We start from the raw sequence: 27,374 nt of genomic DNA on the forward strand, positions 1-27,374 counted from the left end.
TTTCAGATGTTTGACAAAATGTAGTAGTTCTCACTTTTCATTATTCTCCTCTTCTCCAGGACTATGATCTATGTGTCAACTGCCACAACATTAAAGGCCATGAGCACAAAATGGTTAAATGGGGCTTAGGACTAGATGATGAGAACAGTAACCAACCAGATCCACTTTCCAAGAGTCCACAAGAATCTCGCCGCCTCAGCATCCAGCGTTGTATCCAGTCTTTGGTTCATGCTTGCCAGTGCCGCAATGCCAATTGCTCATTACCATCCTGCCAGAAAATGAAGCGAGTTGTCCAGCATACCAAGGGCTGCAAACGCAAGACTAATGGAGGCTGCCCTGTCTGTAAGCAGTTAATTGCTCTCTGCTGTTATCATGCAAAACACTGCCAAGAGAACAAATGTCCTGTGCCATTCTGTCTCAACATCAAACACAAGCTGCGTCAGCAGCAGCTGCAACACCGACTGCAGCAAGCGCAGATGCTCCGAAGAAGGATGGCCACCATGCAGCGCGGAAATGTGCCTCAGCAAAGTTTGCCTTCTCCTACCTCAACCGCGCCTGTTACACCCACTGGACAACAGCAACCCGGCACCCCTCAGACACCACAGCCTCAACCTCCACCTCTGACCCCACCATCCAACACCTTGCCAAGTGGCTTCCCCAATCCACCAAGGACGCAAACCCCAACCACTGTTTCACAAGGAAAGCCCACAAGCCAGGTATCACCACTTCCCCAGGCCCTTCCTGCTCAACCTCCACCAGCTGCAGCATTGGAAGTGGCTAGGCAGATTGAGTTGGAGGCCCAACAGCAGCAGCAGCTTTACCAAATGGCAAACATGAATAATGGTTTAGGAATAGCACGGCAAAACATGATTGGGCAACAGATTGGGCCTGTCAATCAGATGCCAGCTGTTGGTATGAAAGTCACTCGGCCTCCAATGGGTCAGGTAATTCCTGGCATGCAACCTGGACAGTGGCCACAAGGAACGACACTATCGCAGTCACAGCCTGTGCAGACTGGCGTGCCCAGAAGTGGCATGCAAATGACTTCAGCACAGGCATCAGGGCAGAGAATGCCAGGACCCCAGCAATCTCCACGTAGCAGCATCTCTCCAAATGCTCTCCAGGACCTCTTACGAACATTGAAATCACCTAGTTCTCCACAGCAACAACAACAGGTACTTAATATTTTGAAATCCAACCCACAACTTATGGCAGCATTCATAAAGCAACGAACAGCTAAATACCAGGCTAACCAACCTGGCATGCAGTCACAACCTGGAATGCAACCTCAACCTCAGCCCAGAATGCAACAAGCAGGCATGCATACTCAAGCAGGTATGCAGAATCAACTGCAGAATCTGAATCCTTTGCAGGCAGCTGCTCAGCGGCCTACCTTATCCCCGCAGCAGCAAAATTTGGGCAACATGAATACCCAGAGTCAAACAATGAACATGATGAACCCTGGACACAACCCTAACTTGGCAACTATTAGCCCACAGTACAGGGAACTGTTCATCAGGTGCCAGCTCATTCAGCAGCAGCAGGGAACTGGCATGGCTGGAGGAATAGCAGGTCACACACAGTTCCAGCAACCACAAGGACCAGCTTACCCACAAACAATGCCACAGCAACGAATGCAGCAACACATGCCCATGCAAGGTGGGCCTCTGGGACAAATCACCCAAATGGGACAGCTAAACCAGCTGAATCAACCAGGGATGGGAGCCGATGGGACTCCCACCATCCAACAGACGCTACAGCAGCGGATTCTGCAACAGCAACAGATGAAGCAGCAAATGGGCTCACCGGGCCAGCCCAACTCCATGAGCCCCCAGCAACACATGCTCTCAGGACAGCCGCAGTCATCTCACCTTCAGAGCCAACAGATTGCTACTTCCCTCAGCAACCAAGTGCGGTCTCCACAGCCGGTACCCTCACCGCGGCCTCAGTCCCAGCCTCCACATTCCAGCCCATCACCAAGGATACAGCCACAACCTTCTCCCCACCATGTCTCTCCCCAGACTGGCTCCCCACACCCAGGACTAGCTGCACCCCAGGCTAACCCCATGGATCAGGGACATTTTAGCACCCCAGAACAGAATGCAATGCTTCCACAACTGACTAATCCTGGTATTAGTGCTATTCATAGCGCCACTGGTGACTTAGGACTGGGTACTGATAGCTCCAGCCTATCGAGCTCCACTATTACATGTGACACACTAGAAAAGTTTGTGGAAGAAAACTTGTAGCATTTGGGAGCAATTTTTCCTGAGACTTTTTGTACTGAAAATTTCAGCTGTCTGGGGATGATCAATCCCTAGAAGGAACTGCAACTTCCTCAGTCATTGAGGGATGAATTGCTGTTAAAACACAAAGAATATATTTTTTGTTCAGACTGGTTGCACATTCTGGTCGTGTTTTTTTTCCCTTTTTTGTTTCCTGTTTGCTTTTGTTGCTGATGACTCATTGCCTAATTTTTTTAAATGGAGAAAAAGCAAGTTCGTTATATTATTCATATTTTTATTTTGTATTTTTCAGACTTTCAGCATTTTTGTGTTTAAAACCAGGAAAGAAAATTTCCTGAAAAATGCAACATATAATGTATACCAATAATTTTCTGACGTGTTCTGGGAAGGTTTTTCTATAGTGAAGTCTGTGCGGACGTTTCAAGTATTAAATTTGTATAGATAGGAATAGACCATTGCACACGTACTGGCAAAAGCCAAACTTTGTCTTGCAGATGTAGAAATTGTTGCTTTGTTTCATGATAAACTGGTTTTAGTGAAACTAGGATGATCACTGATAGATTGTGCTGATTTTAATAGAAGACATATCCTTTCCTTTCCTCCTTTATTCTCTGTGAAACTTGAAATGAGAAGAAAGCAATTATAGTGTAAATCATGCAAGTTATATAATTACTATAAATAAGGAAACAAAACTCTCAATCACTGTATAAACTGGTTAAAACTCATTTCTTACTTATATACCATATTGTTAAATAAACTGTGTGCAACAGAAAACAGGTTTGTACTTCTTCAGTATTTAAAGAGGTGTGTTGAAAAGTAAAAGGGAATATGTGTTTAAATTCTCCCCCACTGCCTCCCGACCACCATCAAACATCCCCATGTTAAAGGTCTTAGTGAGTCCTGTTCAGCTTCAATTCCGTTTTCCAAAGCTAAAAAGCTTATTCCTTAAAAAGGTTTTTGAGAATAGAAACTACTGAAAACTGGACTTTGAGACTTGCTTTAAGCCATTGACCTCCGCTGATTATCCATTCACTAATCCTTTTCCTTTACTCTTCCCCAATACACAAATGCCTCCCTCCCTGTTGTCAGTCAGAATCCCCAGGAGAAAGGGGGGATTGACGACCAGAGTCATAAACGGTGATTTGGAAGAGATGGTCCCTGCTGCTGTGCTCTCCCTTTGTGCAGTTTTCAGTAAGTCGTCGTGTTTTTATTTTTAAAACTATCTTCTTTTTTAAGAAAAAAAGAAATTAAATTGTGTTGCTGCAGTTTTTAACTGGTGTAAAGTTTCAGAAACTTAATTCCTATGCGTCCTCAATCTACTCTCACCAGTGGTGTTACTTCAGCTGAGGATAGAGAAGGATGGTTACTGCTAATCATTTGCTGCCATTGATGGATTTGTTGAAATTTTCATGGACTCTCTGAAAGTTAATCTGAGCTGCCTGCATGCAGGCATTGCTGTATATGTTTGTGAACTATACAAAATCGATGAGATACTCAACTGTGAAAAGTTTAAGCTTCATGCCCTATCACTGGGTATATCAAATAGCAGATGGTCGGAGTGTTTGGGGCTTTCTTTTGTTATTTTTGCTTTATGTATTCCTCTTTGTGTTTCATTTTATGTATCAATATTACTGTGTACGCATAGGAAGGTAGACAGTTTTTATTTGCCTTCTGTGGGATCCTTGCACGTTTTTTCTTTACAAAAGTTGATGATCCATTCATCTGATCTACTTAAACTACAGTTAAGATCAATCAAAATAAAAGCTGCATTATTGTAACATGTATAAAATGCTACAGCAATCGTGTATTTGTTTATTCCTCTTCTTTCTGTTGACCCACTCAACTTCTGTATCAGATTTGGTTTTTGAAAAGTGGTTTGCAACTATTGGAGTCTGTTTAATGTGCGTTATTCTTCATTCCACAGTGAAACAACTTGCCAGTATTTAACTTTGCTTTTAATTTATTTTATTTGTGTACCTGTTTGCTGCAAATATTTATTTTAAAATTAACATGAAAGGAGTGTACATGTCTGTTTAATTTGGAGGAAATATATTTAAAATCAAGACACCAAGAAGCCCCAGGAACTGACCTGGTATTCTGTTGCATCCAAAGCATATGTCGATGCTGTAGACATAGTGATTTTCATGCATTTTGTAGAGAATGTGTTGAATCTGAATTTAAGTGAATGTGAGGAGACCGATGAGAGAGGTTCCAGACTTGACAACCGAAGGTAGCAGCTTTTGTCTTCCATTGAGCCAACAACAAAGAGGGGCTGTTTGAGCTTAAGGAATATGTACCTTATTCTGGTTTCAAAGGATATCTGTGACTTCTAAAGCAAGTAGTTTTTCCTTGTGTAATAACCTTCCATTTGTCAGCCCTGGGAGCTGGAACAAGTCCAGAATGATTGGATAACCACTCATCACAGCAGAATCTCAAATAAAATGACCTCCCGATTAGTCCCTTTAGATAGCATCTTTGCTGATCTTCACAAACAATGGAGTACCCAGTGTAGACATTTGCAGCACAGTAGCAATGCCAAGATATAGAATTCAACATAAAGCGTAACTTGGCATTGCTGATGAGAAAGGGAACAAGGAAGCTGATGTGGGACATGGCAGTCAGACAGAACTGCAATGGAAAAAGGCCTGGCACTGAAAGTATGTTGTTGAGATATATTTGGAACACATCTGTGTCCTTGGAACCAAAAGGGACTTCCCACAACTGCTAATCTTCCTGAGGTTAATGTGACAAAGCTAACTGGAAGAGGGAGGGGTTTTGCAACCTTTATTTAGTCTAGAGTCACAGAGTTAAAGAGCATGGAAACAGACCATTTGGTCCAACTTGTCCATGCAAACCAAGTTTCCCCAAGCTAAACTAGTCCCATTTGCCTGCATTTGGTCCATATCCTGCTAAACCTTTCCTTTCATGTACTTGTCCAAATGTCTTTTAAATGTTGTAACTGTACTGTCTACCACTTCCTTTGGTTGTTCATTCCACATACGAGCCACCCTCTGTGAAAAAGTTGTCCCTCGGGTCCCTTTTAAATCTTTCTCCTCTCATCTTAAAATTATGCCCTCCCGTTTTGAACTCCCCAACCCTAGGGAAAAGACCTTTGTTGTTTGCTGTTCACCTTATCAATGCCCTTCATGATTTTATAAACTTCTGTAAGGTCACTCCTCAACCTCCTACACTCTAGTGAAAAAAGTCCCAACCTATCCAGCCTCTCCTACTACCTGTAAAGCAATGATTTCATCAATGCTTCTTTCTTCCTGTGCTGTGGTGAAGTGGTAGCCTGTGAAACTTGCCCAAAATCGTGTCTCTATAATGAGAGAGCCACCCAATGGGACTATGGTGACTTTATTCTTTGATCCACAGCTATAGTTAGTGATGTTAGAACAAAAACCCGATAGTCACAATTTGGAATTGGTTTACGAAAAAAGCTTTAAAAAAGTCAATCACTTATAATGTTTCACTTTCTGCAAGCCAATTGAAGTGACTAGCATGCAGATTGTTAAAGTTTTAATAGCAGAAGCTGCAAGAAATTGAAATCTTATGTAAATAAATATCAGGTCTAGATAATGATGGTAAAGGCTTCTATGTATTCCCATCACTGCTAACCAGGATTCTCTCTCTTTTCCTAATGGCTGCCACCAACATGTGTTGATAGCTTTTCCTGCTTAGAACTCAGTTTTTTTTGGCCACCTTATCAACACACCATCCATGGTTATCAAATTCTGGAGTGAGACAAGGACTGAGCCACAGGAAGCTGACTATGCATTTGTAAAATGTGTTGTAAAGATAAATGCAGCTTTGCACAAAGGGCAATCAGAAGAAAAATGGATGCCAAACCAAAGAAAAGGGATTTTACAAGAGATAGCAAACAACTTTGGGAAAGGACAAGAAAGCTGGGGATTAACTGGGCAGTGAAATGGCTCAATAGGCAGCATTACTGCCCCACAGCACCAGGGTCTCGGTTGAACCCCACACTGCCTGCACAGAACCTGCGTGGGCATCCTGCAAGTACTACAGCACCCCCCCTCCCCCCTACAACACACATACGTGCGTGCACACACGCACAGTACAAAGACATGCAGGCCAGGTAGACCAGCCATACCAAATTGCCCCATAGTGTCTGGGGATGTGCAGACTAAGTAGACTAGCCATGATAAATGCAGGGCATGGGGACTGGGTGGTGGTGGTGGAGGAGAGGGTTGGGAGGGAGGTGATTGAGGAATCCCCCATAGGGCTGGTGCAGACCCAATGGGCCAAAAGACTCCCATCCACACTGTAGGGATTCTACAATCCACACCTCACTCCACAACCACTAACATGCAACAATAATAGGTGTTTAAATGTGGTGTGTTGTGGGTTCTTTGGGACTTAGTACAAGCTCAGGCCTGATTTCTCCCTAACTGTCAAACTATGTTCATCGTTACACTGAACTTGATGGTAAAGCTACAGACCAATATGTTCTGTTCTGTACAATGTCCAACTTCTTAACAAAACACAAACACATGATGACTGAAGTTATATCATCACAGAGGTTTATCTACATATTCCTATAACCCACCTCTGCAATAGGTTAATTAAAATAAAATCTTCTCATCCATTCTGCCTTGCCTTGCACAATTCCAAAGTCTCGTGAATCCTAACGTTGATACTCTCTACCCTTTTCCAAAGCAAAATGATCCTTTGCACTTGTGTGTCCTACATGTGGCAATGTAGGACAATGCCACACACATAGCTGACACCTAATGCCCTCTAATCAAAACAGATGGGATGAGTTTTATGATGTCACTATTATCAAGGAACAAATATAATCTTGTACGTGTGTCACTGAGTTTCAGAATTCTTAAGATATCTGTTTAATGATATCTAGGTATAACATCGGAATGTTACCTGATGATCCAGACAGATTAGATCAATGATCTAGAATGGTGGAGCAGGCCTACAGAGCGGACTAGCCTGCTACTGCTTTTATGTTTCCATGTTCTTTCTATGTATAATTCAATCTGTTCTTGTATGTTCAGATGTGGATATCTGTGGCCTGGTGGGAGATGTGTGATTATTAACCAGTGTCTCTATTTTGTTGTATTTTTAAGCCCTCTATCTCTAAAAATTCTCCAATTCTAGTCCCAGCTTCATGGGAGTGTGTGAAGACTCATGGATATTTGTGTGCAATCAGAACTTTAAAAACCAATCCAAAATTTCACACATTTGAGTTGAAGAACATAGTACTGTCCGATCCTTGTGTTAAGGATAGTACATTCTAAGACTTTATTTATTGGAAAGGAACGTCGAGATTCTACAGTCTATATAGGTGGAGTGTATGGGTCTATCAAGTTAAAACCTCCATGTCATCTTCAAAAAAAAAAGTCCCATTCCATTAATTTGTTAGAATCTCTTTTAGTAGGAAAGCAACACTATTTCTTGACTGAAAGGATAGATCTGTAACAATTTGCATACAGAAAGTGTCTGTAATAAAGCATTGCAAAATGTTTCACAGGAAATATTCAAAATTGTGTCCATTTCAGATACGGGCAAGGAGCCTGCTAATTACAAGCTTCTGCCATCTTTCAGTTGATGGAATCAGTACTCCTTTGGAATGATCATGACTTGGGAGAAATGCTAGTAGCAAGTGGATAAAGACATTCACTGTCCATCGCCAACAATAGTTTTGTAGCATCATTTCTATCCTAATTGACTGAATCCTGGGCCTATAATCAGGTGTTCTCTCAACATAAGAGAGAAATCTTACTTTCATCAACTACTTGGTGCTATTACATTTGTCAATGGTAGTATTTTTGCAGAGACTAAGTCCTGACTTCGGATTGAAATTAGCTTCCATTATGTTGTATCACATTACCACCGTGATACAAGTTCAAAAAATACATGGCAACTCAAAATTGGTTTCCTGACAATTTTCTCCCTTCAACAAACCCATGAAGAGATGTATCTCAGAATAAGGTGTCAATTATAGACATGCACACTTTGTCACTTAGCTACAGAATCAAAATAAACAAAGCCAGAGGATCAAACCAAGCTTTGGCAGTCCTGATGTAACCCATTGTGAACCAAGGTTGTGATAACATAAGCATCAGAGTTTGAGAATTGTAAATGTGTGCTGAAACCTACTTTGAGAAGGTTTGTGGGTAATTAAGATCAGCTTCACTCTTGCATATTTTCAATTGAAATCTTTGCTTGCTTGAGCCATGTAGATTCTGGTAGTCATTCTTCACCAACGGTTGGTGAAGTTGATAAGAATCTAAGCTCAGTCACTGGTACCAGTTTGCATACTGATATCAGGTAATGGCTTAGTAGGTTCACTACCTAGTGGATAAGAAAGTTGGCATTCAGGACAAGGGAACTGGTAGGTCAATTCAAACATTTGAACCAAAGAGCAAGTCTGCAGGTGAAGTAACTAAAGACAGTATGGTGCTTGGGTAAACAAGGAGCAAACCAAGCAGATTAACGAATGGCAGTTGGGTTAAAAAAAACGGAAGTTTAATTCCAACTGGGAATAAGAATGATCATAAGATAAAATAGGACAAGTGCATTCCCCCTCAAAAAAAAGACGTAACTAATTTGAGATTCCAGTCATGATGCAACAGGATTTAGATAGGCAGCCTAAGGTGTCACAATTTTATTTGGTAGCTATGATTCTGGGTAAAATAGCTAAGATCCTTCATGAATCCCAGACAGAGAGAAAGAACAGTTCAAAATTCAGAAAAAAGGAAGGGAATAATTATGCCAGTGTTACCTTTAATTCATACTAATACATGTGCTAAGCACTAAAGCCAAGGGCCCTCACGATGTTCCTTTATCCATCCTTCAGGCATAAGAGGGTCTGGGCAATGTCCCAAACACCCCAATCTTAACAGGCCTTGACAAAACCTGACTGACCAAAACCATATAGAAGACTTTCACCTTGGGTAAAAAGCATGTGATATGAAAGACCTCAGGACCAACTCAACAGAATGACACCATCCAAAAAAGTAATCAGTGAGCAGATCAGGCAAAAAAAATGCCAGAAAACCCTAATAACGATTTCATTGTTGCGGTCTGCAAGTGCTATTGGATCAGAGGAGGTCACTGTTAAAAATCACATGAGGAAAGACTCTGTGAAGATTGATTTATTGTCACATACCGAGATAGAGGGAAAAGTTTGTTTTGCAGACAGAATGTACCCGTACAGGCTACCCATCAGAGTGCAAAATAGTGTTACAGCTGTAGAGAAGATGCAGAGAGAGAGATCAGAATTAATATTTGAAAGACCCATTTAAAAGCCTGATAGCAGCTGGGAAGAAGCTATTCTTAAATCTATTTGTACATGTATTCAAATTTTTATATCTTCTGCGTGATGGAAGAGGGTAGAAGAGAGTATAACTGGAGTGGGGGGAATCTTTGCTTATGTTGGTTGCTTTCCCAAAGCAGCGGGAAGTATAGATGGAGTCGATGGATGGAAGGCTGGTTTGTGTGATTGACTAGGCTGAGTTCACGACTCTTTGGAGTTTCTTGTGCTCTTGGAAAGAGCAATTGGCATATCAAGCTGTGATGCATCCAGATAAATTGCTTTCTATGATGCATTTATAAAAGTTTTTAAGAGTTCTTGTTGACATTGTTACAACATGGGATAAATTCCTCTGCTAATTTAAACCAGCAACATAGTAAAGATTCACCCTGTGCTGTAAACTGTTAAATTTCAAGGGGCAAAGAACCATCCCAGAAGTCACTATTTAAAGTAAAAATTAACAACTTCATTCTTTAAGTCCAACAGAAAATATTAAAACAAACAACTATTTACAACTCCTTTCTCTTAAATCTATCTTTTACCTCCTACTCTACAATACTAGTCAGATTTTTTTTAAATCCCAATTAAGATTTACAATAACAAAATCACATTTCAAAACCAGCCAGCTTTGCCAATTCTCTTTGTAGATTTTCCTCTGTAGATTCTCTCCAGGTCGGCCTCAATGTTCTGCTGCACAAACTCCCCACAGACAGGTACCTTTCAGAAAGCTCTTCAGCTAGCAGTCTACATTTGTTGGTCTTTGGCAGTTCTCCTCCTAACTGTTCAACATGTCTGGTTTGATACCCCAAAACATCAGATCATTTCATTGGTTTTGATGTCAAAATATAAATTCAAGTTTGAGTGGATTTCGGTATCATGGGGCATAATTGAAGATGGCCAAATTTGAATCTGTTTTTGTTTCCTGGCAACCCCTATCTGCAGCTATTTGTTTCGACCAAGTGTTACATTTTTACTTTGTTCAGGACTCTCTGTGCTTTGTCAGTTCTTGCTAGTTTTTCAATTCTCTTAAAAGTACAGTACACACCTACACCTTCATAACATGCTGAATTTCCTCATCATCCTGATCATCACTCTCAGGAACTTGAAACTCTCAACCATCTACATCTCAGCACCATTGATGCAGACAGAGGCATGACCTCCACACCGCTTCCTGAAATCAATGACCAGCTCCTTTATTTTGCTGATGTTGATGGAGAGATTGTCATGTTTACACCATACTGCTAAGAACAAGTGGGAAAGGAAAGAGGCCTACACAGGAGGTGTTTAGAGAAAAGAGAGTAGAATGGTCGCCCTATGATTTCAGGTAGAACTTGTTGGAACTATATTGTGGGCTCTGCACAACAGGAAGGAATGCTTTTTAGCAGCTTATGGACCATTATTGGTGGTAGCCTAGAATATGCTGGGCTATATGATTCCTGAGGAAGGGCTTATACCCGAAATGTCGATTCTCCTGCTCCTTGGATGCTGCCTGACCTGCTGCGCTTTTCCAGCAACACATTTTTCACCTATGCTGGGCTATAGCTAAGTATTGTCAAAAGAAAAACATATTACAGAAAAGGCTAATGAAGTCAAGTTAGCCAACCAGTCTAGATCAAAGCACCCTTGGAAGAATTTACAGATTGATTTCACAGTACCCTAACTCATAGGAGAAGGAAAACCTGTCTAGTAAACAATGAACTAATGATGCAAAGAATGGAGGCATTCCCAGTGCTTAGCCCTGACAACAGCAAGAATTCTAAGAGAAGTCATGATGAGGAATATCTCTCCAAATAGATTTGGATCAAGAAAACCATTTCATGAAGAAAGTATGCCAATTACTACTAGTAAAGCAGGATGTCCTATATTGTTACGTTCCCAGAATTCAAGCACGTTGGAACAAATTAACTAAGTGTTGATAAAATGGAACAGATAGGGAGAGGGTGGATGGATAGTCTTAACAATAAAGCAACTGAGAGCAACATGCAGCAGACAACTGGATTAACATCATTTGAACAAATGCCTGGAAAGGCTTTGTGGCTCACAGAGACCCCTAGAAAGTATGTGGTAGTGTATGAGCAGTTAAAGGACCCAAGGTCCAACATAATGGAGCAGAAGAAAATAGTCAACCAGCAAAGGAGCAAAAGAAGCAAAGAATAGAAGCTTAAGGGAGGCCCTTAAAGACCAGGGTTTTCCCTGAAATGGCAGAAGCTATTGAAATAATAGCAACACCTGTGTGTGTTTGGATATGGCGGGGAAAAGAAAGTGGAAACAATGGTTACAGGTGAAAGCTTACAACACTACACCTGTTTCTATCAATAGACAGCAGCAATCCATTTACTTCCATTACTTTGTTCCAAATAAGCCTCAGAGCAATGGAAGTTTGAAGAACAGTTGTAGTGATTTCACTGTCCTGACAACTGCAGCAGCATGGGAGACACCCATTGTGCATGTCAGTAAAAGTACCTGTCTGCATCCTAGACAGTTCATGCAAGTACTGACTGGAGAGTGAATGAAAAATAGATTTAAAAAAGAACAAATGTATAGAATACCAACAGAATCATTGCCAGCTGTTATTCTATCAGGAATGAGAAGTGGAAATAGATCCACAATACCCTGATCCAGTGTCATTTGTCCAATCTTGGGTGTAGCTTGTAAAGAACAACATCTCGCCTAATGGAATAAAGCTAAAAATCTCTCAAGCTTACAGCCCAACAGGTTTATTTGGAAGCACTAGCTTTGGGAGTGCTGCTCCTTCATCAGGTGGTTGTGCATAACTCTTTTTAACTTTGTACACCTCACTCCAACACCACCTCTAAATCTTGACTAATGGAATAAGCTTGGCTTCTACACTCAGGAATCCCTCCCAACTCAGTTCCCCTGGTCAGATCTGCCACTCCCATGGTTAAGACCAAATATGTTTACTCTAATTACACACTGGGAAATGTGGACCTCAAGGAATTGCATAGGAACAGAAGTTGACCATTCAACCTTTTGAATTTGCCTCATCATTTAGTATGATCGTGACTGATTTGAATACTCAATGCCTTTTATTCACGCCTTCCCATAACCATGCCCACCAATTTTAATCATAAAATAATCAATTTCTTCTTTAAACCTATTCAAAGACTGCACTTCCACAACCTTCTGGTAGAGAATTCCAAGGATCACAGCCCTCTGAGAAAAGGGATTTCTCCTCATCTCGGATCTATGTGGGCATCTCTCGCAAATTATGCTCACTGGTCCTGGTGTCCCAATCTATACCAACCCTATCGATCCTTTTAAGAGTTTTGCAGGTTTCAATTTGATTATCTCTCATCCTTCGAAACTCTAGAGAATCAGACCAGGTTTATTTAATCTCTCTCCATTGGACAATGCCACATCCTAGGAACGAGTCTGATGAAACTTCATTGCATACCCTACATGGCAGTAATATTTCCTGGGACAGAGACCAAAACTGCATGCACAATGTTTGGAACCGGCTTGGCAGTAAAACAATGCTAGAATAAGTTCAGTTGGAGGGTTCACCTTGATGTTGCCCAGCAACACAAGTGAGCATCACACGAGTCAGCAAGTGTAAGCCCACATTTTACGACCAGGATTAGAGGAACAATATTGTCGAGAATGATGTATAGATGTTGTTAGTTTGATTATAGTGATATGTGATGTTTTAATTCATTGATTAGTGGATTTCAGAAGCCCACTAAATGCCCAGTCATAGAGATGTACAGCACAGAAACAGACCACTTGGTCCAGATCTCTCTAAACCCTTCCTATTCGTATACCCATCCAGATGTATTTTAAATGCTGTAAGTGTACCAGCCTCCATTACTTCCTCTAATAGTTCATTCCATACATGCACCACCCTCTGTATGAAAAGGTTGTCCTTTAGGTCCCTTTAATATCTTTCCCCCCTCACCCTAAACGTATGGTCTCTGGTTCTGGACACCCCCACCCCAGGGAAAAGACCTTGTCTATTTATTCTATCTATGCCCCTCGTGAATTTATAAATCTCTAAGGTCACCCCTCAGCCCTCCGACCCTCCAGGGAAAACAGGCTTACCAATAGCTCAAATCCTCCAACCCTGGCGATATCCTTGTAAATCTTTTCTGAAACCTTTCAAGTTTCACAACATCCTTCCGATAGGAAGGAGACCAGAATTGCACAGGAGTTTAGTTTATTTAGCCGAAGGGTTCACCGCCGGGTCGTAACAGTTTGGGGGCTCAGGTCTGTGATTTGGACAAGTATAGACAGATCCAGTCTGAGATTTGGGACAGATTTGAACAGATTAGGAGTATGAAAGATCCCAGCAGATTTAAACACTTGCCGATTAGTGTCCTAGATCTTTAAATATAACATAAGTGCAACAAATTGTTTAATATCACTTACTTGTCATTGGTTAAATTAAAAGTGAGAGTAATGGCTCTTAAAATGGCTAAAGAGGTTCTGGAGTTTGAAGATGATTCCTAAATTTGACAAAAAAGTTTAGAAAGATAGAAAAAAGCCATACTTTTAGAATTAGCAAAGAGGTTCAAATTGGGTCTAATCAAAGTAAGTAAAATTGAAATTGTCAAGAAAATTTAGGAGTGTCAGGGAAACAAATAAGTTATAAAAATCTAAATTACAATTGAGGAAAATGAAGTTAGAAGGTAAAGAAAGGGAAAGAAGAGCCATGAGAGAAGAAAAGGAAAGAGTAAGAGGAAAGAGAGAGAGTTCTTAGGGAAGCAAAGAGAGAAGAAAGAATGGGCGGGAGAATTTGAACTTCAGAAGTTGCGAATTAATCAACAAAGTCAAAATAACAGGATAGCGATGAAGAGAGAAGATAGTGAGATATACAAATGTTAAAACACTGCCACATTTTGATGAGAAAGATGTTGAAGCCATTATTTCATTTGAAAAATTGGCTAGACAGATGGAGTGGTCAGAGGACTTATGGGTAATGCTAGTTCAGACTAAACTGGAAGGAAGAGCTAGTGAGGTATTTGCAGTGCTGTCAGATGAGGGGGCCAAGAGATTAGGAAGGTTATTTTGAGTGCTTATGAATTGGTAACCGAAGTGCATAGACAGTGGTTCAGAAACATAAGTCTGACATGGTTCCTTCTTTATGTTGAGTTTGAAAGAATTAAACAAAGTAATTCTGATAGATGGGTGTGAGCTTTAAAAATAGACAAGACCTATGAGGCTCTAAGAGAGACTATTCTGGTGGAGGAGTTTAAAAACTCTCTTCCAGAGATGAAAAGAATTCATGTGGATGAACAACAGAAAATTCAAGAAGTGAGAAGAGCAGCAGAGATGGCAACTGAATACACATGGGTGTATAAAACAAAATTTAGCTTCCCACAAGAATTTCATCCTCTGAGGGATAGAAATTAGGAGAAGGGGAGATCCAACACTACGAAACAAAGAGTAGAGCACACTGGTAATTGTTTACCACAGGTTAAAAAAGAAGCTCAAGAGGGCGGAAAGGAGGTGAAAGGCCTCAGGCGTTTCCACTGTGGTAGAGTGGGACATGTAAAGTCACAGTGCTGCTTGTTAAAGAAAGGCACTGTGGGAAAGGCTGTAGTAAAAGATGCTAAGCCAGTGACATTAGTGAAAGTAGTAAAGGAAACCCTAAGAAAGGTCGAGCTGCAGGAAAGTGCATAGCCCAGGCAGGGTCTGGGTATGGAGTTAGTACCTGATCTCTATAAAGACTTTGCCTCTCTGGGTAAAGTTTACTCAGAAAGAACAGGGGAGACGGGAAATACGCTATAATTTTGAGAGACACAGGATCTAATCAATCTCTAATATTAAGAGATGAATGTATTTGCACTCTTTCTGAGCTGTTACCCGAGAGAGTGGTAGTTTTGTGGGACAGATGGACAGAAATTTAGCGTATCCTATGTAAGATTAGGTTGGATTGCCAAATCAAGTAACCATGGGAGTGATTTACAGAGTGCCAGTTCCAGGAATACAATTTGTCCTTGGGAATGATTTAGCAGGATCCAAGGTGGGAGTGACACTCCTTGCTGTGGAGAAGCCAAAGGAAGACCAGGGAACTGAGGAGTTGAAAGAAACATACCCTGGAATTTTCCCAGACTGTGTACTAACAAGATCCCATTATCATAAGTCACAGCAAGATGCAAAAACTAAAGAAAAAGATTAAGGAGTTGAAGTTCAGTTAGCAGATGCCGTTTGATGTGATGGTGCAGGAAAAACTTGAATAGGCAGAAATGTTTAGTCCTGACAGGTTAATGGATTTATAACAGAAAGATGAGACAATTGAAGATATGTACGTTGATGCATACTCAGAAAAGGAGTCAGAATATATTCCTGAGGGTTATTATCTGAAAAATAGAATCCTAAGACAAAACTGGATGGCAAGTTAGTGCAGAAGAGAAATGGACAGGAATGCAACAGATTGTGTTGCCAGCAGCATATAGGCAAGAAGTGTTACAGGTAGCTCATGAATTGCCAGAAGGAGGTCACCTATGTGTAAGGGACACTCGGGCTAAGGTACAAAAACATTTCTATTGGCCTGGAATGCACAAGGATGTGTTTAACTTTTGCTGTACATGTCATACATGCCAAATGGTAGGTAAGCCACAGGCTAAAACCAGCACCTTTGTTGCCAATTCCCACATCCGAAGAATCTATCATGTGGGTTATGATTGATTGTGTAGGTCCCCTCCCAAAAACTAAAAGTGGGAACCAGTATTTGCTAACTATAATGGATGTTTCTACCAGATTTCTGGAGGTAATTTCATTTAGACATATTAAGGCAAAAAGGGTGGAAGGGGAGTTAATAGTTTTCTTCACGCAGTATGGACTACCCAGAGAGATTCAATCAGACCAAGGGTCTAATTTGTTTAAGTTGAAACTTTATTATTAAGTTGAAACTCTAATATAGTTTCAACTTTGATCTCCAGCATCTGCAGACCTCACTTTCTCCTCTAATTTGTTTAAGGAAGTCATGGATAGCTTAGGCATATAGTACTTTAAGTCAAGTGCATACCATCCTGAATCCCAGGGAGCTTTGGAAAGGTGGCATCAGACCCTAGGAGAAAGTAAGGACTGCAGATGCTAGAGATGAGAGTCAAGATTGTGGTGCTGGAAAAGCACAGCTGGTCAGGCAGTATCTGAGGAGCAGGAGAATTGACATTTCAGGCATAAGCCCTTCATCAGACCCTAAAGACCATGTTAAGTGTGTGCTGTCAGGATTACCTGAATGATTGGGATAAAGGTAACCCATTCATATTGTTTGCCATTAGAGATGCCCCAAATTAATCTACTCTGTTTACTCCCTTTGAGTTAATATTCAGACATGAAGTAAGGGGGCCTTTGAAATTAATTAAAATGAAATTGACAGGACCTAAGTCAGAGAACTCACATTTAGATTATGTATCGGAGGTAAAGGAGAGATTAAATTGGATAGGTGAGTTAACGAAACAACACCTGAAAAAGACACAGCAGGTATCAGATAAAAACTCTGAAATTTGGACACTTTTCCATAGAGATGACGTATTAGTATTGTAACCAGTAATAGGCGATCCCTTCAAAGCCAGGTTTAGTGGTCCCTATTGAATTGAGGAAAATTTGAATCAGGTCAACTATCTGGTAAAGATGCTGGATACGAAAAAACTATAGTGGTATATCATGTGAATATGTTGAAACCTAATTATAAGAGAGAGAGGGAACTGGAGAGACAGGTGTTAGTTACTGCCCCGTGGAACGAGGAATCAAATCCTGATGTCATGGAATTTGATATGCCTCAAAATATTTTGAACAATGAGCAAGTTCCTTGAGGATGGGTTAGTAAACACTGTCTTAGGAGCAAAGAATGCAATTGAAAGGTTTGTTACAGCAGTATGAGGACACATGCAGAAATAAGATGGGGAGGACGAATGCTATTGTGCATAAAGTAGAAGTAGGTAATGCTGTTCCAATTTAAAAACACCCCTGAAAGGTTAATCCTTTCAAAGCCACACTGGTCCAAAGGAAGTGGATGTAATACTCAACGAAGATATCATCAAACCAAGTCAGAGCAAGTGGAGTTCGCCAATCGTGTTAGTTTCCAAGCCTGACTTGGAATGATTTTATGTGGACTATTGGAAGGTCAACACCGTAACAAAATTGGATTCATACCCAATACCAAGATTGGAGGACTGTATAGAGAAAGTTGGACAAGCCAGTTACATCACAAAGTTGGACTAACTGTGTGGTTATTGGCAGATGCCTTTATCAGAGTAAGTGGAAGAAATTTCTGCATTTGTAACCCCAAATGGGCTATATCAATTCAAAGTGATGCTGTTTGGTTTGAAGAACGCACCAGCCACATTCCAAAGATTCATGGACAGAGTTATGCCTGAGTTAACAAACTGTGCAGTCTATCTGGATGATGTAGTCTTTAGTCAGCCATGGAAAGATCATGTGGTACAGTTGGAAGAGCTCTTTGAACAATTAAGAGAAGCAAAGCTGGTAATAAAGGAAAACAGAATTTGCGAAGGCAGAGGTAATGTTTTTGGACATGACATCAGTCATGGAAGGTTGACCCCAAGGAACATAAAGATGAAGGTCATCGAGGAATTTCCACGACCAACCTCGAAGAAAGAAGTGCTTCGATTTTTGGGACTAAGTGGATTCTACCAGTAATGTTCCAAATTTCAGCAACGTAGTGGCACCACTGATGGGTTTACTGAAGAAGAACACAAAATTTCAGTGAACAGAACAATGCCAGGAGGCATTTGACAATTTAAAAGCAGTATTAACCACCATACCAGTTTTAATTACACTAATTCTTTGAAACCCTTCAAAGTTGCAATCGATGCTAGCAATATAGGAGTTGAAGCTGTACTGCTGCACGAAGATAATGCTGGAACTCAATGGCCAATTGGCTACTTTTCAAAGAAACTCAACACACAGCAGAGCAAATACTATACCATTGAGAAGGAAATATTGAGTTTGGTACTGGCCTTACCGCATTTTAATGTTTGTTCCTCATATAATGTATCGAAGACAGTTGTGTACACAGACCACAATCCTCTTACATTCTTCGAACAATTTAAAGACAAGAATATGAGACTATTTCATTGGAGTCTTAGGTTACAGATTTTTAATTGACAAACTGTACATGTTGCAGGTCATAAAAATATGATAGCAAATACATGGATTTAAAGAATTAAGTATAGATAAGATTGAACAGATATCAATGTTTTTTATATATATGTGCAGAAATTAATATGAACTCAGATTAATGTCCTATGTATTTCATTGTAATGGAATTAAGAATTAGAAACAAAGCTATCTTTTTATTACGGTGGTTCATTTTTTTCTTGAGGAGGTGTTATGAAGTTGAAGGTGTGTATTGTACCTTTAAGAGAGAGTAAATGCTGTTTTGCACTGAGAGCTTACAAACACCTGTCATATGACAAGCTAACTCTCTGAGTGTACTGGAAAATTGAAAATATCTAACATTTGGCTGTGAAAGAGATACCTGAGTCGGTTGCTATTTTGACAACAATTTGAATTTAACCAATCAGTTGAAACTATGCCCCTGGATACTAAAACCCAATCAATTTTGAATGTATTGTTTTGCCAACATTGAACCAATGAGACAATCCAATGTTTGGGGTATAAAGAAGCAGACATTTGGAAAAGTTAGACAGAGAGTAACTGCAATCAACAGAGTAATTGCCATCAGGAAAGACTGCCATGCAAAAACACTCTCTATCAAAGCTACCTTTGTTGTATGAAAAATATTCGCAGTAAAAGAAAGATGATGATCCAGGAAGATCTTCAGCCGAAAGAAGACAGACACCAATGACGAAAGCTGCTGTGTGGTTTTGAAATTAAGTTGATGTAATTTTAATGTGTTTTTATTAGAACAGTATATTTACGAGAAAGGAGCTTAGAGTTGCAAATACTTGTTCTTTGGTATTCACTTTGAGAGTTAAAGAATAAATTGATGTTTTTTTCTTTAAATAGTGGAATTTGGGAGTTCTCCATCACTCATACTTTACTAGATTACAAGGCAAGGTGAGCTTTTCTAGATGTTTAGTTTAACTAGCAGAAGGGTTGTAAGCATGTTGTAACAATTTGTGGGATGTTGATGGCTGACCAGCATTTATTGCCCATCACTAGTACTTGAGAAGGTGGTGGTGGGCTGCCTTCTTGAACCGCTGCAGTCCACCTGGTGTGGGTTGACTGTTAGGGAGGAATTCCAGGATTTTGACCCAGCAACCATAAAGGAGCGACGATATATTTCCAAGTCAGCATGATGAGTGACTTGGATGGAAACTTGCAAGTCATGGTGTTTCCATGGCCCTTTTCCGTGCAGATGGAAGTGGTCGTGGGTTTGGAAGGTGGTTTCTGAGGATCTTTGGTGATTTTCTGCAGTGCATCTTGTAGATAGTACACATTGCTGCGACTGAGCGTCAGTGGTGGAGGGAGTGGATGCTGTGCCAATCAAGTGGGCTGTTTTGTTCTGGATGGTGTCAAGCTTCTTAAGTGTTGTTGGGGCTGCACTCCTCCAGGCAAATGGAGATAATTCCATCACACTGCTGACTTGTGCCTGTAGATGGTGGACAGGCTTTGGGGTGTAAGGAGGTGACTTACTTACAGCAGTGTTCATAGCTTCTGACATGTTCTTGTAACCAGTGTGCTTATGTGGTGAGTCCAGTTGAGTTTCTGATCAATGATAACCCTTAGGACGTTGTTAGTGGGGTTTCAGTGATGGTAACACCATTGAATGTTGAGGGATGGTGGTAAGATTGTCTCTTATTGGCGATGATCATAGACTGGCATTTGTGTGGCACAGTTGTTACTTGCCACTTGTCAACCCATGCCTGGATATTGTCTAGATCTTGTTGCATTTGAACATGCATTGCTTCAGTGTCTGAGGAGTCGTGAATGGCGCTGAACATGGTGCAATCATCAGCGAACATCCCCACTTCTGACCTTATGATTGAAGGAAGGTTATTGATGAAGCAGCTATAGATGGTTGTGCCTAGAATCGTATCCTGATGAACTCCTGCAGAAATATCCTGCAGCTGAGATGACTCACCTCGAACAATTACAACCATCTTCCAATGTGTCAGATATGACTCCAACCACCAGAGAGTTTGCCCTTGATATCCATTGATTCCAGTTTTGCTCAGGCTCCTTGCTGCCACACTCGATCGAATGTAGCCTTGATGTCACTCTCACCTCACCTCTGGAATTCAGCTCTTTTGTCCATGTTTGAACCAAGGCTGTAATGAGGTCAAGAGCTGAGTGGCCCTGGCAGAACCCAACCTGGGCATCACTGAGCAGGTGCTGCTCAATTGCACTGTTGATACCACCTTCCATAACTTTACCGATCGAGAGTAGACTGAGAGTAGAGAGTGCTTGGTCTGTTGTCCTGTTCTCCCCCAACCCAGTCAAAGCAAAATGCTCAGAGACACAGTATAGTTGTCCCTCCTTCATCTTTATTCTAGGCCCTGGAGGGAGAGAGAATGATCACCCATGTGCACAGAGACAGGAGTTCTCGATCTTCACTGGAACAGCAGATTCTCAATGAACCATAAAGTCATTTCACAGGGAGGAGCATCCAGATAAGGCAACATACATATTAATTAGATCAGCAAGTATCAATAGTAATGATTAAGCCATCTGCTGTTACACAATGAATAACTGGCTTCACATAATGAATACTTTTCACCTTGTTAACTAATGTTACATACTGAATGCTATCTCATCTTGTTAAATGGCTCTACATAATGATTGTGTTTCCACCTTGTTAACCCATTATCCTCACCTCCAGCACTCCATTGTTAATTGTAAGTTCTTACCTGATCTGGGTCATCCTCAGCTGAACCTCTTGGTTCACAAATCTCAGAACTTAATTCTTTCTCTGCCTGTTCATACCCTATACACATTCTCATTCCCTCCTTTTATCATTTCATGAAAACCACCAAGATGGCATTACCAGCTTTCTTATGACTCTGACAGCCAGTATTTAAGAACGTTATTGACACACAACATACAATGATTATAACAAAACAATTTACTAGTGTATTACAGTAATTAGAATTTGAAGAATCCTCCCATGTAGAAAAAAATTTCACCAGTAAAGTTCGTAAATCCACAGTTCTTAGTGACCACTCCATCCCCTCCAAGTCGAGTGGAAATGACCCAATTCTCCAAAGTTGTCTCCAGTAAAGTCTAACCTGAAGACAAAATTCAGTCTGTTATTGCATCACTCCTGATTCCTTGGGTAAGGGCAATTAAATGCTTCACAAAACTGACGAGACTTCCGTCCTTACAGAGATCCTTCAGATAGAGGATACCAGCGCATCTGAGTGTGCAGTGCAGCATCAGCAGGCTAGGTGAATGCAGCATTCTTTGCTGCTTCGGCTCCCACTCTGCTGTCAAATGTAACAAAGCCAACTGGATGTTGTGATGTTAGCTTGAACAGTGAAGCTCCATATCACTTAAATGATCGAAAGACAAGGTAAGGCTCATGTGGTTTAATGTCAGTAGGAAGGCCACTGACAAAAAACTTACACTGTTGTTAACTTCTTCACTATGCTCATGACTGAGGAGCTGATTGAGTCCGTTGGAACAGGTTGTGGAGGGGCGGGCGGTGGTCTGAAGGCATGCTTTACCTGTGAATGGAGAAATTCTAGAGACGATGTTAGCTGCTGAAAGTATCTTTACATTTCCACTCATTCCTTCCTTGCCAAGGTGGTTATTAGTATGAAGACAGTCGCACATTTAAACACACTAAATTCTGTATTAGTACACCTTTAATTTCAGCGTTTCTCTGTTTTTTTCCCATCCTCTCTCTGAAATTAACCTTACAAAAAGAGAAAGCCCTCGCAGTGGACCACATGGTGCTGCAATCCAAGCCACTGTCTTCCCCCAGAACAAAGACTCAGAGGCTCAAATTTTGCCACTAGAGGACTTTAACCCCTTTCTCACTTTACTCCTCACAGGGGCTCAAACCCCAACCAAACACAGGGCACCCGAATCCTACTTAAACGCAGAGAACCCGAATCCTACTTAAACGCAGAGAACCCGAATCCCTCTTAAATACAGAGAACCCGAATTCCTCTTAAACGCAGGGAACCCGAATCCCTCTTAAACGCAGGGAACCCGAAACCCAATTAAACACAGAGCTTGAAACTCACTTAAACATAGCTTGAAGCCTGCTTAAACACAGAGAGCTTGAAACTCAGCACAGTGCAGAGGACTTGAACCTCAAATCCACCCACCCAGTAGACCTGAACCCCAGGACCGTGCAGAGGACTTGAACCCCAATCAAGCCCACCTTAGGGGACTTGAACTCCAATACAGTGCAGAGGACTCTAACCTCAACCCAAACGCACCTCAAGGACCTCGAACCCCAGTACTGCTCAGTGGACTCAAACCTCGATCACACACCCCCCCATGCAGTACAGAGGACTCGAACCTCTGCCTGCCTGCACACTTGCGAAACTATGTCTCTTAACTGAACTAATTATCCTTCGAGGAATCTGTAGAACAGAGAGTGATTGAACGAGGGGACTGTCTCCCGCGTATTGAGAGGGATCACGGTTTAAAATCTTACCGTTTGGGCCCATCCATCCCAAGACACCGATGTTCTGGGTAACTATCCGTTTGAATCCTGCCGATTACGTCAATATTGTCACCCTGCGTCCCCCCTTAGTCTAAGCAAAACGCTCAGAGATACAGTATGGTTTTATCTTCATCTTTATTCCGTGCCCTGGAGGAAGAGAGAATGATCGCCCATGTGCACAGACATGAGTTCTCGGTCTTCTCTGGAACAGCAGTTTCTCAATGAACTATACAGTCATTTTACAGGGAGGAGCATCCAGATAAGGCAACATATTAATTGGGTGACCATTACAATCAGCGAGTGTCAATAGTAAAGATTAAGCCTTTTGCTGTTGCACAATTCTAGTTTAGAGTGGTGTTGGAAAAGCACAGCAGGTCAGGCAGCATCCGAGGAGCAGGAAAATTGACGTTTCGGGCAAAAGCCCTTCAAATCGGGTTTCCAGCATCTGCAGCCCTTGTTTTTACCTTGCTGTTACACAATGTATAACTGGCTTTACATAATGAATACTTTTCACCTTGTTAACTGACCTTACATACTGAATGCTACTTCATCTTGTTAAATGGCTCTACATAATGACTGCTTTTCCACCTTGTTAACCCATTACCCTTGCCTTCAGCACCCCATTGTTAATTGTAAGTTCTTACCTGATCTGGGTCATGCTCAGCTGAACCTCTTGGTTCACAAAACTCAGAACTTATTTCTTTCCCTGCCCTGCTTATACCCTATACACATTCTCAGTCAGGTTAGATGTGTCCTGCTTTTTATGTACAGGACATACCTTGGCAATTTTCCTGGGTAGACTCGAGTGTGGTAATTGTACTGGAATAGTTTGGTTAGGAGAGCAGCCTGTTCTGGAGCTCAAGTCTTCAATATTACCAGAATGTTGTCAGAGCCCATAGCCTTTGCAGTATCCAGTGTCTCCAACCGTTTCTTGATATCATGTTGAGTTAATCAAATTGGCTGAAGATTGGTATCTGTTGTGCATGGGACCACTGGAGGAGGCAGAGAAGGATCATCTACTCAGCATGTCTGGCTGAAGATTGCTGCAAAGGCTTCAAACTTATCTTTTGTCGAAAAGTGTGACACTGAAAAAGCAAGCAGGTCAGACAGCATCTGAGAAGCAGGAGAATCGACATTTCGGGCATAAGCCCTTTATCAGGAGTATCACATTCCTGATGAAGGGCTTACACCCAAAACGTCAATTCTCCTGCTTCTTGGATGCTGCCTGACCTGCTGTGCTTTTCCAGCATCACACTTTTTGACTCTGATCTCCAGCATCTGCTGTCCTCACTTTCTTCTTGACTTATCTTTTGCACTGATATACTGCGGTCTTCCTTCAGTGAGGATGGGATATTTGTGGAGTCTTCTCTTTCAATGAGCTGTTTAATTGTCCACCACCATTCACAACTGAATGTTGCAGGACTGCAGAGCTTAGATCTATTCCTTTGGTTGTGGGATCACTTCGCTCTGTCTATCACTTGCTTCTTATGCTGTTCGGCCTGCAAGTAGTCCCGTTTGGTGGCTTCACCAGATTAATGCCTCATCTTTAGGTATACCTAATGTTGCTCCTGGCAAGCCCTCCTGCACCAGGAATGATTCCCTAGCTTGATGGTAATAACTGAGTGGGGGATACACCAGGCTATGAGATTACAGATTGTGCCAAAGTACAATTCTGATGCTGTTGATGGCCCACAGTATCTCATGGATGCCCAGGCTTGAGTTGCTAGGTCTGCTTGAAGTCTGTCCCATTTAGGACAGTGCCACACAACATGGTATTCTTGATGTGAAGGCAGGACTTTGTCGCCACAAGAAATGTATTGTGGTTGCTTGTACCAATACTGCCGAGAATAGATGCATTTGCAGCTGGTAGATTTGTATGGATTAGATCAAGTATGTTTTTCCTTCTTGCTGGTATCCTCATCACCTGCTGCAGAGTGAGTCTAGCAGCTATGTCCTTTAGGACCCAACCAGCTCAGTCAGCAGTACTGCTGCCAAGCTACAATTGGTGGTGGACATTGAAAACTTCACCCAGAGTACATTCTGTGCCCTGGCCATCCTCCAGTGCTTCCTCCAAGTATTGTTCATGGTGAAGGAGTACCAATTCATCAGCTGAGTATGTGGTAATCAACAGGTGGTTTCCTTGCTCTTGTTCAACCTGAAGCCACAAGACTTCATGGGGTCCGGAGTCAATGTTGAACACTCCCAGGGCAACTCCCTCCCGTCTGTATACCACTGTGCCACCACCTCTGTCAGTTCTGTCCTGCCAGTAGGACAGACAAATACCCAGGGATGGTGATGGTTGTGCCTGAGACATAGTCATACTTACAGAATCATAACTTACAGACAAGGTCAGGCTCTTGCTTGACTAGTACGTGAGACAGCTCTTCCAATTTTGGCACTAGCGCCCAGATGTTAGTAAGGAGGACTCTGCAGGGTCAACAGGGCTGTTTCTGCTGTTGTCTTTTCCAGTGCCTTGATCAATGCCAGGTAATTTGTTCAATTTCATTTCTTTGAGACTTCATACTGATTGGTACAACTGAATGGCTTGCTAGACCATTTCAGAGGGCAATTGAGAGTCAACCACCATTCCAGATTCAAATACGTTATTTTGATGACAACACAAACATTATGTTTGGCATTGCAGCATTATATTATATACTGCTATAATATCCTGAAACTCACTAACAAAGGGACCTGAGTGTGTATATGTGTGTAAAGGTTGCAGGACTAGGCAATGGAGCAGTCCATAAAGGGTTAATTAATAAGAGGTGTGAGTAATGTACAAGTGGTGCTTTTACGTACTGTCAATGAGTTTGTTTAGGACCTGGAAAGGAGTGTTTTGGGATTAACTGGATTATTTTTCTATCGTCTGTTTCAAAATCTTGTATGAATAAATTAGTCTATTCAATTTTTCCTTCACTTCTTTTACTTAAACTTTAGTTTGTGTTATGAAGTTGAAGGTGTGTACTGTACCTTTAAGAGAGAGTGCATGCTGTTCTGCACTGAGAGCTTACGAGAGCAGTCTCAGAGTGTATTGGAGGATTGAAAATATGTAACATTTGGCTGTGAAATAGATACCTGAGTTGGTTGCTGGCTTAACAATAATTCAAAATTAACCAATCAATTTAAATTATGCCTCAGGATAGTAAAACCCAATCGCATTTGAATTTATTGTTTTGCCAACATTGAACCAATGAGACGCTCCAGTATTGGGGATATAAGAAAGGCAGACATTTTGAAAATCAGACAGAGCAACTGCTATTGAGAGACCCAAGACATTGAAACACTTTTTATCAAAGGTACCTTTTCATATGAAACATCTTCACAGTAAAAAGATGACAATCCAGTGAGATCTTCAGCCGGAAGAAGAAAGACATCGAAGATGACAGCCGCTGTATGGTCTTGAAATCAAGTTAATGTAATTTTAGTATGTGTTTTATTGGAACAGTACATTATTATAGAGTTGGAGGCAGGTAATAAGCAGTTCGGAGAAAGGGGGGCTTAAAGTTGTGAATAGTTGTTGTTTAATGTTCACTTTTAGTGTTAAAGAATAAATTGATATTATTTTCTGTGAATAGTGGAATTTGGGAGTTCTCTGTCACTTTGCATGTTTGATTTAATTGACAGAAGGGTTCACCGCTGTCTTGTAACATTTGTTAGAAACCTTTTCCTGCATTTTCCCTGTAACCTTTAATTCCCCTATCTGTCTATCTCAGCCTTAAATAAACATAAGCCCCTACATATCTGCCCCTATAGTCCTCCATGGCACAGAGTTCAAAGACTGTCAACCCTCTGAAAGAAGAAATTCCTCCTCAGCAGCCCTCATATTAGGATATTCGCACAAGAGAAACCAAAGGAAATTATGAACATGACTGTTGAGAGTAAGGCAGTGGATGTTGTCTACATGGACTTTATTTAAGCATTTGACAATCTCCCTTATTGTAGGCTTGTCCAGAAGATTGATTGCGTGGAATCCATGGATACAAAATTGGCTAGGCTATGGAAGACAGAGTAGTTGTGGACAGATATTTTTCTGACCGAAGGTTTGTGACCAGTGGTGTTCCACAAGAATTAGTGCGGGTATCTGTGTTGTTTGTAACATAGATAAATGATTTGGATGAAAATGCTGGTCTGATTAATAAGTTCACAAATAAGAAAATTGGTGGAGTGTGGATAGTGAGAAAGGATATCAAAGGATGCGGCAAGATATAGATCAGCTAGAAAGTTGGGTGGAGAAATGGCAGTTTAATCTGGGCAAGTGTGGATT

The 27,374-nt window shown here is 41.3% G+C and overlaps 1 protein-coding gene across 6 annotated transcripts in view; it reads left to right on the forward strand.

The window, feature by feature from the left end:
• LOC122560629 (CREB-binding protein-like) overlaps positions 1-4,030 on the forward strand; it is a 209,445-nt gene extending 205,415 nt beyond the window's left edge. For all 6 annotated transcript variants that reach the window (XM_043711472.1, XM_043711474.1, XM_043711473.1 and 3 more), the window contains one exon: positions 60-4,030. In XM_043711472.1, coding sequence (XP_043567407.1) covers positions 60-2,249 — 2,190 coding nt within the window. In that variant the 3' untranslated portion in view covers positions 2,250-4,030. The remainder of the gene's footprint in view (positions 1-59) is intronic.
• The last annotated feature ends 23,344 nt before the right edge of the window (positions 4,031-27,374 follow it).

This window comes from Chiloscyllium plagiosum, chromosome 21 (genome assembly GCF_004010195.1).
Source record: "Chiloscyllium plagiosum isolate BGI_BamShark_2017 chromosome 21, ASM401019v2, whole genome shotgun sequence".
In the NCBI taxonomy this organism is placed as follows: Eukaryota; Metazoa; Chordata; class Chondrichthyes; order Orectolobiformes; family Hemiscylliidae; genus Chiloscyllium; species Chiloscyllium plagiosum.